Source organism: Ostrea edulis, chromosome 1, assembly GCF_947568905.1.
Source record: "Ostrea edulis chromosome 1, xbOstEdul1.1, whole genome shotgun sequence".
Lineage (NCBI taxonomy): Eukaryota > Metazoa > Mollusca > Bivalvia > Ostreida > Ostreidae > Ostrea > Ostrea edulis.
In genome coordinates, this window is record NC_079164.1 from 15,924,130 (window position 1) to 15,942,721 (window position 18,592).

At 33.9% G+C, this 18,592-nt stretch overlaps 1 protein-coding gene across 1 annotated transcript in view; it reads right to left on the reverse strand.

Annotated features, from left to right (window-relative positions):
* The window catches only part of LOC125661713 (agrin-like), a 117,122-nt gene that overhangs the window by 93,029 nt on the left and 5,501 nt on the right, over positions 1–18,592 (reverse strand). The window contains 1 exon segment of the mRNA XM_056152898.1: positions 2,455–2,490. Within this exon segment, the coding sequence (XP_056008873.1) occupies positions 2,455–2,490 (36 nt within the window).

Genomic DNA, 18,592 nt, shown 5'->3' on the forward strand with positions numbered 1-18,592 from the left:
TGGTTGATATATTTTTCCAAACAGCTAGAACAACAATTCTTAAAAACATCTATATTAATTTATCCAAAATTTTGTATAATTTTTTTTTTTGTATTTTGGCCAATATATATTTCAAAACTTTGATCTATATTAAACTCCCACTTTTTAAAGTGCTGTTTCAAATGTTATGGGAAGACTAAACTTTATGTGCAACTTGAAAAATTCACAATACTCATAATATGTATTATGTTCTTCTAAATTCTCAAATTCTATGATGTTTTCCATATATTGAGTGCATAAAGGTCATCATTTATTTCAAGACAAATAGAATTAATTTTTTTTATATCTATAGTATCTTGTTAAACACGAGTATGTATTTAATTGATGTAATCGATGATTGATTTGTATTGCTTATGTTGTGTTGACTGAAACCAACAGACAGATCGATGTTCAAAAGTAAATTTTAAGTGCTAAAAGGTCAAGTTCAACACAACAAGCACTATGACGTCAGTTTTTCTTTTTAATTTTATAATTCCACTGCAATATAGGAATCAAATGTACATGTATACTTTAAAAAAATGACAAAAATCGGGTGTGAACCTCTTTAAAGAAATTTTGTAGACCAGTTTGGAGTTCAAATTATATTTCTCCTTAAATTTGACTAAGTTTCAGTTCAGTTAGCACATATTACTGCAATTAGCAACACCTTCTGATAAATTGGATGGGCTGTCCACATAGCTCACCTTGACAGAGGCCATCAATAAACAGGGCTTCCAGACAATTCAATCAAGTGCAATGATGTCTGACATTGATCATATTTTCCCATCTCTTAATACATGAGGTGATTTGACTAGACGTCCAAATGCTAGATCAGTTTTGTGTGACAATTATTATATCATTATATAAGATATGTCATTATATGCATAATACATTGTATATATTCATATGATTCAATTCTTATTGTATTCTAGTCTCTGATTGGTCAAATTCAAATTATGGAACAGCTCACCTGCGTGAGAGCAGAGTCCGCAGAGTGATATGTCCAAGTTGGACTGGACAAGTTGGAGGTTGTAGGTTGGTTTCCTTTTGCTACCTCGGAGACATGCTTTCCGCAGCTGGTGGCTGTGACCTTGCAACCACTATGCATGTGAAAACCACTTGTAAGAAGCTCAAGAAGCTGCTACTGGTTCTCACATCATGCTACCTTATTCATACAAGACCTGGTGTGTTTGAATAAATGTATAGCACTTGTGTATGGTCAGCGCTATAATGCTCCATGCCAGTGAGACCTGGGCACTGACCAAGCCAAACCTTCATCACCTACAGCGCAATGACAGGGCCATGATCAGACAGATCTGCAACATCAAGCCATAAGATATGGCCACTTTAGGGTCAAATGAATTGCTGGGGCAGCTTGGTCTTGAGGACCTTGACCCCATTTTAAGGGAGAGAAGATTCTGCTGATAAGGCCACGTACGTAGTCAGATACAGCAGTGCAATCAAGTGCGCACTCCTGCAAGTTTCTGGGAGGCGTGGAGTTAGTCAGCCAAAGATGTCTTGGAGATCGAGAGCTGACAAAGAGAGATCGCAGAGAGACTGAAAGCTCTCTACTGCCGACCCTCAGGATCAAGAAAAATGGAGATCTGGGGTGAAATTTGCTATGTGTGCAGCTATAGCCAGTTATTTTGAAAGGGGCCCACTAGTGTGGACAATTCCCCTGGACCTGCATGTAAATAAAGAGGAACCGACCGATGAGTGTAACTGAACTTCCTTGATACTCAGGCAGTGTGACAGATTTTCATGCATTTATGTGCTTCGTATCAATCACACACCAAGCCATATCAGCATCATCATAAAGACTTACCCAAATTTTTAGAGTATAATTTGTAATGTATAGTACAGATGTCAACAAAATTTCATTCAATTACAACATGATGTCTCCATTCAGTATGAAATCTATATGTATTATGCAACATTGAAAATTTACACCACACGTGACTGCATGGTGCCCTAAAGACTTAAATTCGACTCTATGACAAATAATTTAATTACCCATAGTTATCTATGACCATGGAGAACAACAAAATTTAATTATTCATCTGTCAATGCAGAATAACAAAGTAAAATCATTTAATTACCCTAAAGTCCATAGGTTTAAATTTAATTTATGAAGAGAATGACACTTACTAATCTTATAATCTTTAAAATGCACATCAATAATGTATCACATATATTGCTAAAAGCGTGAAGTCAACATTTGTCCTTAGTCTCTTAAGTCGAAGTCCTTAATCTTTCATCAGACGTAAGCCAGTATGTTAAATTAGACTAAAGTAATGTTAATTTTGTACTAGAAATAAAGAGATTTCCCACAGATTGTGGCAACATTAACTGAATAGTAAGATACTGGCATGTCACTATACAGAAAATACTCCAGCTAGTTTATATATAACTATTAACACTAGAAGACTGACTTACATTTGGTGATCTTTGGTGGGCCTTTATATGGAACACCTGTAGGGAAAAATCAAATAATAAAAATCAACACAAGCTTAATTTAAAAGTATTCCACCTATACTACCATTACATATACACTGCATAACACACACACCCAACTTTTAATTGTGGCTGTATGGTTACTCAATTTTCATGGATTTGGTGAATACCCTAATTATTCCACAAGAAATACACAAGATATTTAATGTTTCAATGTACAGAAACCATATATATGCATAGAATATTACATCCCCACAAAACTGTAAAATCTTCTTAATTTAAAATCCACTGCAAACATTGAGCCCCACCTGAATTAAAGATGGGGAGGGGTGGGGGAGAGGGGAATAAGCTACGTCATGTAACAGCTATCTCAAAATAAGAAAATTGTCATCTATTTCTTCTAAATCATGATTCTGCTGATTGAAGCAGTTGATACGGAATGACCTCACAATCCTCTCATTTTTTAGTGCTGATTCTTTGTCAGCTAGTACATGTATTAATTACCAATCTGAAACAAATTTACAAATTCTTACATTTAATTACATGCACTGTAATGACACCTCAAAAGGGCATGGACACGATTTGAGCTGAAAATTTTCATATCTTATTTTTCCATTTTTATTGTTTACAATGCTAGACTATTTCTAATGGTCAACCAAAATTTGAATATCAGTTGCCTCATTACAGTAATATTAGCTCCAAATCTGAAAATTTTATTTTGTTGTAAAAATGTGCTATTCTGATAGTTTTGTATGTAACTTTAAACATAGTCACTGATAAAATTAAAATAAAGTTTAAAGATTTTATCAAAAAAAAGATTTTGGTTTTATTGAACATGCATATATAGCATTATAGAGAAATCAATTTTTGTACAGGAAGACAATAAATGTAATTTTGCTTCATTTAGCACCTTTAGACAGGTTTTCCAATACAAAAATTAATGACAAAAGTTTATAAACCTTAATTTTTTTAATGTCATTAAAAAAATTAAGGTTTATAAACTTTTGTCATTAATTTTTATATTGGAAAACCTGTCTAAAGGTGCTAAATGAAGCAAAATTACATTTATTGTCTTCCTGTACAAAAATTGACATATAAATATTATGTTGTTAGAGCTATTAATTGTATATATCATAAGAGGGAACTTCCTATTTCGCAAAGACTAGGAATCATTTCATGCTTACCTAAAGGGGACAAACCAAGACAGTTTTTAAAAAACTGGCGACCAATTACACTTTTAAATGTATTATACAAAATTATATCTGGTTGTCTCAGCTTTAGAATTAAACAAGTTTTGGATTATATAACATCCGATACACAGTCTGGTTTTTTAAAAGGTAGATATATAGGGGAGAATACTCGATTTATATATGATATTATGTCATACACTGAAAGAAATAATATCCCAGGCCTTCTAGTTCTCATTGATTTCGAAAAGGCCTTCGACTCAATGTCATGGTCATTCATATATAAAGTTTTAAAGTATTTTGGTTTTGGGGAAAACTTTATTCAATGGATAAAAATCTTAAACACAAATTTCAGAGCCTCAGTTTTACAGAGTGGCTTCTTATCTGAACAGTTTGATATACAAAGGGGATGTAGGCAGGGTGATCCCATTGCACCTTATTTATTCATCCTATGTGCAGAAATTCTTGCAATATTAATTAAACAAAACAAAAGTATAAAAGGCATATGTATAGAAAACACAGAACACAAAATATCGCAATATGCAGATGATTCTTCACTAGCCCTTGACGGATCACCTGAATCGCTTTTTGCAGCTCTAGATACGATAGAATTTTTTTCCAGTTTTTCTGGTCTAAGGATTAATTCTTCTAAAACAAAAATTGTTTGGATTGGTTCAAAGAAATTTTCAGATCAAGTTTTTCACCATACAAGATGGAAATTAGATTGGGGATCAACAACTTTTAATTTATTGGGTATTAATTTTTCAGTTGACCTTACAGAAATTGAAGATATAAATTTCGGAATTCAAATACCAAAAATCGTTGCTCTTACTGAACAGTGGAAAAGAAGGATTCTTACTCCCATTGGGCGGGCTACTGTCATTAAAACCTTGCTTATTCCAAAATTGAATCATTTGTTTATATCACTTCCTACTCCAAAGAAAGAAACAATCTCTTATTTATACAAAATTATTTTTGAATTCCTATGGAAATCTAGTGTAGATAAAGTTAAGAGGTCTGTGATAACACAAGACTATCTATCGGGTGGTATCAAGATGGTTGATATAAGCAATTTTATTACATCATTGAAATGCTCTTGGATTAAAAGGCTTACTAGGTCCAACTGTCAGAAACCATGGATGAATATTTTTTTTGCCATGTATGGAAATGATATTTTAAAGAAATTATATGACTTTGGAGATAGTTTTATTGTGGAACAATTATGTGTTAAAAGCAATGTTTTTTGGAAGGATGTTTTTAATGCTTGGTTTTTTTATTTGAAGACTAGTCAAAATCTTCCAAATATTAAAAATAATTTTCATAATATTCCAGTGTGGTACAATTCTAATATTAGAATTGCGGGAAAACCTGTGTTTTATGAGAAATGGTATGAAAAGGGGATTAAAGCTGTTCAAGATTTTTTTGATACTGATTGTAACTTCCATACCATAGAAAAATTTCAGTGTTTATACAATCTTCAAGAAGTATGTGTAATGAAATACAATAGCATTATTACTGCAATTTCAAAATATTTAAAACGTCTGTCAATTGATAGACACTCAACCAAACAAAATGTTAATCCATGTATGCCTATATTTTTTGAACCAGTTTTATTACATGAAAGATGTTCTAATATTATTTACAATATTTTAAATGCAAAAGAAGATATCCCAACTTCTATGGGCAAGTGGAAAACTGAACTATCTTCATATGGAGTAGATGATATTTCAGTGCAAGATCTGTTTAAAATTTGTTTCAAAACATCTAGTGATTCTTCTGTTCAGTGGCTACAGTTTAGAATTTTACATAGAATTCTTCCTGTTGGTTATTATTTGAAAAACATTAGTGTTAAAACAGATGATCTCTGTAGATTTTGTACAAGTAATATTGAAACAATAACACATATTTTTACTTCGTGTAATAAGACCCAAACATTGTGGAGTGAGTTAAGTCTTCATATATATAGAAAAATTTCAGAAAGAATTGGTTTTAATGTGTCAAATATAATATTTGGTGAAATTCCACTGTCTTTAAATAATAAAGCCATAAACTTTATAATTTTATATGCTAAACAATACATATTTATCTGTTTAATGCAGAATAAAGAACCAAATCTTGTTAGATTACTATGTCACTTAAAGTTTAAATATCATGTAGAGAAATATGCTGCAATTCAAGCATTTAAAATACATAACTTTGATAAAATATGGATGAAGTGGGAAAATATTTTTGCAATTGATTAATTATTACTACATGTACTTGTCATTATTTTTAGTACATGTATTATTGTTATTATTATTACTTTCACTATTGTACAGCAAGTAACCTAAACCACAGGGAGATGTATGCATGTATGAAAGGTATGTTTGTGTAAGTGTTTGATGTATTGTATGAAACCAAAAAAATAAATAAATTATAAAAAAAAAAAAAAAAAACCTTAATTTTTTTATCTGTCATTAAATACTGTACATACGTACTAAATCACAATTTTACAACAAAAATTTTTGACACCAAAATGACAGCTATAGTATGGCTGTAATCACACTTTTTCATGCCACAAAGTTTTGCCCATCAAAATTTAGATTTTCTACTATGAATGTCTTTGCAAACCCTGAGGGCCAAACTTTGCAATACACACTGTAATACAAAACAACTAATACACACTCCTAAATTTCTGGCACATATAAGTTATTATTTAACCCAATAAGGTGAATTATGGTCTGTATCATGTGAAACAATGGAATCCCATGTGTAGAATTTCACAACAGAGATATTCGAGTTCACGTAATTACGTATTGATCGGGTTTATACGAGGCCAATGCCTATAGCCATTCAACCGCCGGTTCTGTACCAATTCAGCCATTAAAATTCATATTTGATGTAATTCTCTTTTTACCATTTTCATTAAGTGAACTAGATTTATGAGAATAATATTGCATTTTTCCTTGACTGCCTTCAAACAGAAAGAGAGAATTATCACATCTGTTTTCAATCTCGTACTGTAACCGAAAATAATTACCTCTGAAAGCCCATACTCATCAATCTCAAAATTGAAAATCATAAATCGTAGCTCGGAGTCTCTCAAGCTCACTCTATTGAAATCAACATCATTATCCCAGTGTAACAGTACTGACAGTGAAATGCGCAAGTGAATCTTGATTTCATATTCAAAGGCTTTTCTTCTAACTTATTTAACTTGCCAAAACATCAATTTCAATACTAATCGTTACTTTCAGTGTTGCTACAAAATTAACTTAGACACATTGAAAGGCTATAGGCTTCCTTCAAAGGAGAGGTTTTAAACACGGGAGACCCTGCGACTCTTTGGATATCAGCAAGTTTTAGACCACGATATCTTCTGAGCAATTTAATCTACACGTTTCAGATATCCTATGTGACCTTGTGATGTGAGGAGGCTAGATGTGTTGGTCATCATTAACAGTATGTGTTCAATGTTTTATCACCTTTAGTTTGGCTGGTCACAAACATGTACAGTCAATTAATATCACAGTACTTAATGTTAGTGTCAATTCAGGACTGTACCAAATAAGCTACCCAGCAATACCATTATACTATGTCTTTAAAACAATTATAAAATTGTACACATATAGCATTGAGAGTACAGAATTTACAATAGCTTTCAAGTACAACTTCAGAATAAATTAATGGACAATGGCAAAGTGTTATTAACCAGATCTGTTTTTAAACCTTGACATTAAAGATTTTCAGATAATGGAAGATATTGGTGAGAATAATATAATATGGATGATCTGCTGTGACATGGACCTTTGGGTCAGAACCTTGATTTCATATCTTACCTGCAATGAGGCATTGAGTCACTAAACAGTGGCAATGAATGAAACCGGGTGAGGGTTGATCAAGAGTGGACCACGACTCATGTAAACAGCCATTGTGAAATGGATGGTTAGCACGTACTCACGCTAAAAGCCCCAAATTTAATTATAAACTAGATGTTACCATATACCCAATGGAATGATTAATCAATACATGTGAAAGATGAAATTAGTTTTTCATCTTATATCATGCACCTTATCACAATTCTCAGACAAATTCATTGGTCAAAACATGCACATTAAATCCAAAAAGGTGCAAATCTAATAAGTGTCTTTCAGTTTTGAACTGAATGAAGCTAGCTGCTACCTCTCCATGAATGCTGTGAAGAAGTTCAGGTAGATTTACTCCAAATATTGAAAGATAATTTGTATATTTACATTTTAATCATCTTATACATTGCATTTTAATAATGAATCCCTATTGTACTCTTTTTAAAAGTCAAACCTCCAGTTTCAGTTTTATACCGGTATATATACCGTTCCTCTTATACAGGACTCAACACTCACTTTAAAAGAACTGGACCAGTCGGACCAGTATAAGCTTTACTAGACCTGACCTCATTTACATTATTTCTTCTTTTTTCTCTCAGAACCATAAATAACATATGTTCTCTATATGAAGTTATTGTCATCAGATTGATGAGAATGCCTGTATCTTTAGAGAATGAAATGTGAGATGACTTTCAGAATAAAACAGATCTATCATATTAAAATGACTTGTGCTGTATTCATTCTGATTGTTGCACATGCTTTTTTCCTTCGTTTTATGATTATCTTTATTCATCCAGGATTACACAAATTAGCATAAGGCTAGTTTTCAGTGCGATCCTGCATGAGAACATGCTCTGCCTTTTAATTTCTTTGATGGTACCTTTCTCTCCGCTTTTGCCTCCGAACGAGAAACCATAGTTGAACAGTGACATTGTCAATGTAGAGAAATCAACATCAGGAATCGATAAAAATTAGTAGAGATGTAAAAAACTAATATACTAGTATATCATCTATCAATTTCATTATATTCAATTGGACAGGAAGCCGATTCTAATAGTTTTGTTCTTTTGTTTTTTAACTTTAAAAAATATACCTTATAGCAATTTTCATATACAAGAAATGACTTTCAATATGGCACCAGAAGAATGTATTACAACTCTTGATAGATCATCAAAATGTCTTAAAAACAAAAGTGAAACACTATACATGATAAGTACTGTAGATTAAAGACTTACAGTGAATGTTATCTTACAAATTTCAGCTATATACTTCAATTTTAGAGTTAAACATGTGATTATTTTGACATGACCAGTCAGGCTTAGTACTTTGACATAAAATAAATTAGACCAGACAAGTTTTTAATAGTCTGAATATGTCGGACCTGCCATAGTGTTGAGCCAGCTACGTATCTCTATTGTTATACAGCCTCATTCCTTTCTATATATCTCTATTGTTATACAGCCTCATTCCTCTCTCTCTCTATATCTCTCTATTGTTATACAGCCTCATTCCTCTCTCTATATATATATCTATTGTTATACAGCCTCATTCCTCTCTCTCTCTCTATATATATATAAATCTATTGTTATACAGCCTCATTCCTCTCTCTATATATATATCTATTGTTATACAGCCTCATTCCTCTCTCTCTCTATATATATATCTCTCTATTGTTATACAGCCTCATTCCTCTCTCTCTCTATATATATATATATAAATCTATTGTTATACAGCCTCATTCCTCTCTCTCTATATATCTCTATTGTTATACAGCCTCATTCCTCTGTATATATATCTCTATTGTTATACAGCCTCATTCCTCTCTCTATATATATATATCTATTGTTATACAGCCTCATTCCTCTCTCTCTCTATATATATCTATTGTTATACAGCCTCATTCCTCTCTATATATATCTATTGTTATACAGCCTCATTCCTCTCTCTCTATATATATATCTATTGTTATACAGCCTCATTCCTCTCTATATTTATCTATTGTTATACAGCCTCATTCCTCTCTATATATCTCTATTGTTATACAGCCTCATTCCTCTGTATATATATCTCTATTGTTATACAGCCTCATTCCTCTCTCTCTATATATATATCTATTGTTCTACAGCCTCATTCCTCTCTCTATATCTTTATTGTTATACAGCCTCATTCCTCTCTCTATATATATCTCTATTGTTATACAGCCTCATTCCTTTCTATATATCTCTATTGTTATACAGCCTCATTCCTCTCTCTCTATATAAATCTATTGTTCTACAGCCTCATTCCTCTCTCTATATATATATCTCTATTGTTCTACAGCCTCATTCCTCTCTCTATATATATATATCTATTGTTATACAGCCTCATTCCTCTCTCTATATATATATCTATTGTTATACAGCCTCATTCCTCTCTCTCTATATATATATCTATTGTTATACAGCCTCATTCCTTTCTATATATCTCTATTGTTATACAGCCTCATTCCTCTCTCTCTATATATCTCTATTGTTATACAGCCTCATTCCTCTCTCTATATATATCTCTATTGTTATACAGCCTCATTCCTCTCTCTATATATATATCTATTGTTATACAGCCTCATTCCTCTCTCTCTAGATATCTCTATTGTTATACAGCCTCATTCCTCTCTCTCTCTATATCTTTATTGTTATACAGCCTCATTCCTCTGTATATATATCTCTATTGTTATACAGCCTCATTCCTCTCTCTCTATATATCTCTATTGTTATACAGCCTCATTCCTTTCTCTATATATCTCTATTGTTATACAGCCTCATTCCTCTCTCTCTATATATATATATCTATTGTTATACAGCCTCATTCCTCTCTCTATATATATATCTCTATTGTTATACAGCCTCATTCCTCTCTCTATATATATACATCTATTGTTATACAGCCTAATTCCTCTCTCTATATATATATATCTATTGTTATACAGCCTCATTCCTCTCTCTCTATATATATATCTATTGTTATACAGCCTCATTCCTCTCTCTCTATATAAATCTATTGTTCTACAGCCTCATTCCTCTCTCTATATCTTTATTGTTATACAGCCTCATTCCTCTCTCTCTATATATATATCTCTATTGTTATACAGCCTCATTCCTCTCTATATATTTCACAGCCTCATCTTTGTTTATTTCTCTCTATATATATATATTTATCTACTGCTACACACCACCACTCCTCTATATGTGTCGTCTACCATTATACAGCCTCCCTAGACTTGTTCTACATTGAGGATCATTTATGCATGGAATTCTGTTGTTTTAAATGGATACAAAATGTCTCCTGAAATACGCCAGGGAAATAGCAGGCTTATGCCTGAATTCATTTATGTAAAGCACCATAACATGCCCTGACACACAACAGAATAAAGAGCTCTCAAGGGAGAGAACTCTTGACTGATCACACCTCTTGGCTTTATGATGTAACATCGCTTTAATATCATTCACACAGTCAAATCAAATTCTCATCTAAATAAAGGAAACAAATGTGAATTATTGAGTGCTATCAATTATGGTGCACAAGAATATTCAATTCTTATGTACATGTATCCCGTGGGGATCTGGGTTAGAATAGGTCCTCAGTACCCCTTGCTTGTCTTAAGAGACGACTAAATAGGGCGGTCCTTCGGATAAGACCATAAAAACCGAGGTCCCATGTCTTAGCAGGTGTGGCATAAATTTCAGTGACAATATACAATGACCACTTAACGACAATAAATTCATGATTGAGCTAAAATGTCCAGCATCTTATCATGGACAGCTAACTCATTTTATATACGCTCATACATGTATGTCCACTGCATTTTTAACAAGTACTAGCAAGTCATATTTCAACTGCTAAAATGTCCTATGGTTTTAGTCTCCGCTTAAAACATCCTTTCACTTCACTTCGAAACCCATGCAAATGCCTCTTAACCTTAACCCACCCACCCCTGTCTAAGCAGAGAATCCCATAGGGATCTGGGTTAGAATAGGTCCTCAGTACCCCTTGCTTGTCGTAGAAGGTGACTAAATGAGGTGGTCCTTCGGATGAGACTGCAAAAACCGAGGACCCGTGTCACAGCAGGTGTGGCATGATAAAGATCCCTCCCTGCTCAAAGGCCATAAGCGCCGAGCATAGGCCTAAATTTTGCAGCCCTTCACCGGCAGTGGTGACATCTCCATATGAGTGAAATATTCTGAGAGGGACGTTAAACAACATTCAATCAATCAATCTAAGCAAAGAAATATACTGTAGAAGAGGATGCTTGCATATTGTTTTGACAACATTTGGATCAACCTCCACTTGCCTCACCTTAAAAATCTTCTAGGGTTTAAAAAATGTAGTAAATTTTAAAAATTAATCTAATCAAAATCACAATGTATTGGAGTGCATCATACAGGAGTGGATCTACATGTTTAATCTTATTAGATTAATTGTCATGAAAATGGACCATTTAAAAAATAAGCTCATTCAGCTTGTGCACTGTGTTAAAACCCTGTATGAATACTATACACAGTATTATGGCAACGTGAACACATACTTTCACAGTAACATATGAATAAAATATGATGAAAAAGCAAAGGTGTATTCACAGACAAAACACTGGTGAATGTAATATACATGATAATACAAATAGTTCGACTCAATATTGCATTAACTACTGCTACCTGATCTCATTGACAGGACTAATGAAGGACACCCTGTGTGTTTATCTCTGATCAAATTAACTGTGCAACATCTCGCTATTAATCTGCCATTCCTAGAAGTGACTCTCATATGTCTGTAGTGTCTGAAACTATTAATAAACTTATATAGACATACAATTCCCATGCCACCCATAACTGGACAAGAAACTGCCGAGCAGTAGGGTCTTAAACCATGGAAAATGTGTGAATTCATTGTCAGTAGTAAAGAAACCCAACAATCGGACAGCCCAGCCGACAAGGGGAGAAGTGTTTTCATGACCTAGCATCTCCAGACATCACAAAGAATAAGTAATTGGTGAAGTAGCTCCCAGATAATTATCTCTTTATCAGATCACCTGAGTTTGGCTACTTCACAGCGACAGGTTTTCAAAAATCTCTGCACTACATGTCATCTCAGCTTAAAGAATTGTGCATTTCCTATAAGGCTGCATTATACCTAATGATAAACCCCTCTGTGTAACAGAGGCATGTCATGGACAGCCACACTGAGAAATTTGTCCTTCTCATTTTTTTTTAAAGAGAGCTACAGATCAGAGATTTTCCCAATATTTTCTCAGAGAGCTATATATGTACAGTTCTGCCACAGGCACCTGAAGTATGGATATTACTACACCCCCCTTTTTTTGATAATTTTTTTTTTGGTGGCAATAATTTCTCTGAAATGTGTGAATTCCCGGTCTATCTCATCCCTCTTTCGATTCATGTAATCGTTTCAGGTTTTTTGTAAGCTTTAGAGATTGGCCTTCTACCGGTGTATTTGAATATACCAGTAGAAGGCCAATCTCTAAAGCTTACAAAAAGCCTGAAACGATTACATGAATCGAAAGAGGGATGAGATAGACCGGGAATTCACACATTTCAGAGAAATTATTGCCATCAAAAAACAAATTATCAAAAAGAGGGGGGTGGGTAGTAGTAGTAATATCCATATTTCAGGTGCCTGTGGATCTGCAGCTGAGAAAGAGATTATCTTAAGGGGGTGGGGGGGGGGGGTATATATATCAACATTTATTTAAAAAAAGGAAAAAGAATGAATTATCAGGGGTTGAAAATTCTTCAAGCCCAAAGTCCGGGACTAGCGAATTCCGTAATCGGACTTTGAAATTAGAAATGCCAGAAGCCCGAGGGACTTGCCTATAATATGATGAACAAAAAAAAAATGACTGCATTTCAGAATAACTATATATTTTTTTGTTTTCTTGCATGCAACCCGTTGAGTGTAGATTGCTGAAGACGCCAATTTGAATCAAAAGATTGAAAATTTTAAATACTGGTTTTTATTTAGCCATTTGGTGATGTAATTAATATATAAAAACAATAACAAATTTCTAAATTCAAGCGGGATTTCGATATTTCCCTGTGGGACTTGGCACAAATTGGCCCCTCAATTAAGTCCCGGACATGAGCATGTGAAAAACAAGATGTGTTTGTGAAACACAAATGCCCCCAATAATGGCCAATTCCGAAGATGGCCAAGGTCAAAAGGACAAATATCTTGGTAACAGTAGAAAGATCTTGTCACAAGAAATCCTCATGTACAATATGAAAGCTCTAATATTTACCATTTAGAAGTTATAACCTATGTAAAAAAAAAATTAAAAGTAGGTCAAATGTCAAGGTCAAAAGGTTTAGTACCAATGGAAAGGTCTTGTCACAAGGAATACTCATGTGAAATATCAAAGCTCTATCACTTACTGTTCAAAAGTTATTAGCAAGGTTAAAGTTTTCAAAAACTAGGTCAAACTCCAAGGTCAAGGTCACAGGGTCAATAATGTTGGTACCCACGGAAAGGTCTTGTCACAAGGGAATACTCATGTGAAATATCAAAGCTCTATTACTTACTGTTCAAAAGTTATTAGCAAGGTTAAAGTTTCAGACAGGATGACAGAATTACAGAATGACAGACAGGACAAAAACAATATGCCCCCCGATCTTTGATCTCGGGGGCATAAAAATGTTCAATCCCTGATCATTATAAAAATTAGAAGTCATAATATGTGAGGATCAAAATACTAATATTTCAATGAAAAACTGGTATTTTTCCACTTCCAAAACAAAAAAGGCAAAAAATATACAAATCTGGATAAAAACATAATTTTCAAAAAAATTATTTCAACACATGAATAAAAGACTCGAGGGGGATTTGAACCAATGCTTTAACCACTGAGCTACCATGATACACAAACAATTCGATCGATACAAATAATTTCACAAAACATCTAAATCGCCATCTTGTGACGTGGTGTCATACAGAGTATAAACTTTAGTGTAGTGAACTACCTTAATTAAAACATCATAGTTTTTTTTTTAATGCTTATTTATATCAATAAATGTCAACTTACTTTATATTAATTATTGAGTTAAAATTTATAATCTTCATTTCTCACACTTTAACTTCATTTGCATTTGATCACAGAGTGAACATTTATACTGTGGTTTTTTGGTCTGTAAACATATCCCTCCCATGAAGCAACAAAAGTTTTGGTATAAATTTACTAATTTATAATATCTGCAAAAAGGAATTTCTGTTTCATGGGGGGGGGGGGGGGGATGTTCTAAAAATATTTAGGTTTTTTTTAGTTTATTTATTTAGGAATAGGCACATTAACAATATAAATACAAGACAATATCACAGAGGAACACATAGTTAAAACAAAAGTTGATGTTAAATACATAAGATAAAAAGGTAAATTTTAACAGCTATTTGACTTTAAGAGCACAGTGAGTAAATTAATGCATATGCCTATGCCAAGGATAACCCATGAAAGCCATATGGCTTATTTCCAATGGGGTCCTTCTGATCTTATATGACATACACAATATATTATCATTATTAGCATAATAAAACAATGCAAACAGAAAAGATATTGAAAGACATTGATTTGAAACACATAAGAATACTTTAAATATCTTACTTTTCAACAGTTTTCCGTTTTCCATTGATTCCTATTGGGAAATATGTTATTTTAACCAAAATTACAGAATTATCTCTCTTTGTTTTATGAAATACATGTAAATCAACTTTCATGAAAGAATAGAATATTTTATTCAACCAATTTGGGTCCATAGAGGAACATTAGGATGCACTTTGACAAAGTCCAAAATCACACTCTGAAGCACAGGACAAAGGAAAAAAAGACAATTGCATGGAACTGAAAGTTAGCCATCAAATCTATTGATCAATGCATAAAATACACACAAAACACATGTGTAGTACCGCGTACAAGCATGGTAACTTATGTTGCAGTTATCAACTTGCATCTTATACATGCACATAACTATATTGTACATGTATGTTGTTTTCTTGTATTGAAATTTGCAATTAAATATTGGCATAATGTTAAATTTAAATAGCTTACTCAAAAATTATCCTATAGTGGACATTCGAGTAGGAAACTAATTCATCCTCTGTTAATGAATATCTATATCAATTAACATAAAAAATCATTTGAAAATGATAACTTTTGAAAATTGACCAGAAGGTAGGCATGGAAACAATACTATCCTTCGCATTTCTTTTGACACTGATGTCACATCTCATCTTGCACCTTACTAGAAAGGGTCACCTTTATCATTCCATAGATTGAATTATATCGTATTTCTGAATTCTCTAGATTTTTCAAGACCTAAAGTATATCGTCTATTAGAATTACATCATGAACAGCAGTATGAGGAGTAGGTAGATCTAGCAGTCCGGGTACCGGCATTTACCCTACACTTGTTGTAGGGCCTATAGCGTTCATATACATGTATTGTCTAAAGGATGATTACCAAATAGTATGCAACCAGCCAAAAAACTGCAAGGAAACACAAATTTATTAAGTTTATGAGTATGATATCTGATAATAAAATAGCCAAAATGAAAATCGAAATTCACTACCTTTCTTTGTTAGAAGTATCGGTATAGTGTCGGAGAGGAAATAAATGATAATTAATATTAGGCCCTAAGGCATACATGTATATAATTCAAATATGACGTAGGCCTATAATATATGATTTTTATGATTTAGCTTAGGTTGGAAGAGTTTGCGACTATATAACTATAAGGGTAACTGCAGGCGAACACTTCAAATCTGAATCCACAGGCACTCGTTTCATACATGGGTCCCCATCCTTAATTATAATACCACGTGGTATTATTAAGGAGTGGGGACAAGTGCCTGTGTTTGAATACAACTAATACCTGAATACTATTGTTTTGACGATTGCATCATTCACTGCGCATGCTGACCATATTTGTTTTCCCTGCCATATTCCCAGGATAATTTCAGGAGTCAAGAAAGGAACTTAGAAATATCCGATTTAACACTATAAATTCGACTTTCATGTACAAAAATTGTATACAATGCTGAGCGAAATGAAATGTAATAGGTCTTTAATTAATGCATGCCTTCTAATCTGAAAGGACATCGCAAGCTATTTTAAAAAACAAAAACAAAACACAAAAGTCATGTGATGATCGAAAGATAAAGAAAACAATCACAGGCACTTGAAGTATGGATATTACTACCCCCCCCCCCCCTTTTCGATATTATTATTATTTTTTTTTATTTATTTTTTTTGGTGGCAATAATTTCTCTGAAATGTGTGAATTCCCTGTCTAGCTCATCCCTCTTTCGGTTTATGTAATCGTTTCACGCTTTTGTAAGCTTTAGAGATTGACCTTCTACCGATAGAAGTCATTTTCGTGCACTATAGTTTTCATCACAATCATTGTAAAATTCCTTAAGAAATTCATGCAGGTTTAAGATGACAACTACAAAGATCCAGGCCTTTAATCGGGGTAAGAGCGGGGGCGGTACATGATGATTGATGGTGTCACTTCCTTACTTGATGAAGGTTTAACTTAATTTCCGTATGTCTCACGCAGCCACAGTCCAGTGGATTTTAAGTTCAGTATACATTTTAAATAAAAGAATGTTTGCTCTTCCCACGCCTCTGATTCCAATTTGTGCATTTTCATTTTATTACGTTCATGTAATGAAAATTAAATACTTTCGAAGCCCAAATCTGTATATTTCATCCGTTGTTTCTTTCCTGTAAAACTTCCTCCCAAATTCGTCCTTTTTGTGAGTTCAGGGATGTGCGCTTTTATAGATACATGCACGAATCTCGTAAAGCGCAACATCCCCATCTCCTTTCATAGCTTTATTTCCCGCCAACATAGTTTTATTCCCCGCCAACATAGCTTTATCCCCCGCCAACATAGCTTTATTCCCCGCCAACATAGCTTTATTCCCCACCAACATATAGCTTTATTTCCACCGATATAGCTTTATTCCCCGCCAACATAGCTTTGTTCCCCACCAGCATAGCTTTATTCCCCGCCAACATGGCTTTATTTTCCCGCCAACATGGCTTTATTTTCCCGCCAACATAGCTTTATTCCTACCGATATAGCTTTATTCCCCGCCAACATAGCTTTGTTCCCCGCCAGCATAGCTTTATTCCCCGCCAACATGGCTTTATTTTCCCGCCAACATAGCTTTATTCCCACCGATATAGCTTTATTCCCCGCCAACATAGCTTTGTTCCCCACCAGCATAGCTTTATTCTCAGCCAACATAGCTTTATTTCCCGCCAACATAGCTTTATTCCCACCAATATAGCTTTATTCCCCGCCAACATAGCTTTGTTCCCCGCCAACATAGCTTTATTACCACCAATATAGCTTTATTCCCCGCCAACATAGCTTTGTTCCCCGCCAGCATATCTTTATTCCCCGCCATCATAGCATTATTCCCGTCATCATAGCTTTATTTCTCACCAACATAGCTTTATTCCCGCCAACATAGCTTTATTCCCAGCCATCATAGCTTTATTTCCCGTCATCATAGCATTATTCCCCGTCATCATAGCTTTATTTCCCGATAACATAGCTTTATTTCCCGTCATCATAGCATTATTCCCCTTCATCATAGATTTGTTTCCCGATAACATAGCTTTATTCCCGCCAACATAACTTAAATCCCCGCCAACATAGCTTTATCCAGGAGGCCCATGGGCCTTATCGGTCACCTAAGGCATAGTGCTGTAACTATTTATTGTCTGTCAGGGAGATTTTTGTTCTGACGACACATGAGCGAACACCTATCATTTCACCAATCACTCATCAACGGACTTGGTAATAGTTGACTCCAAACTGTCTTGGACAGCAGGATTTCCTGATGTACACTTTATTCTTCTGGGTTCGTTATTCATTCTCGTTTTCTTAATCTGTCCCGCTATACAGTAAAACACGGTTACAGCAAACACGCTTATCATGAATTCGCGTATACACCGACGTGATTTTTATTCCCTGCGGATTTGAAACATATTTACATATTGGATTAAACGAATTACGTTTAAAGCAAATTAAAAT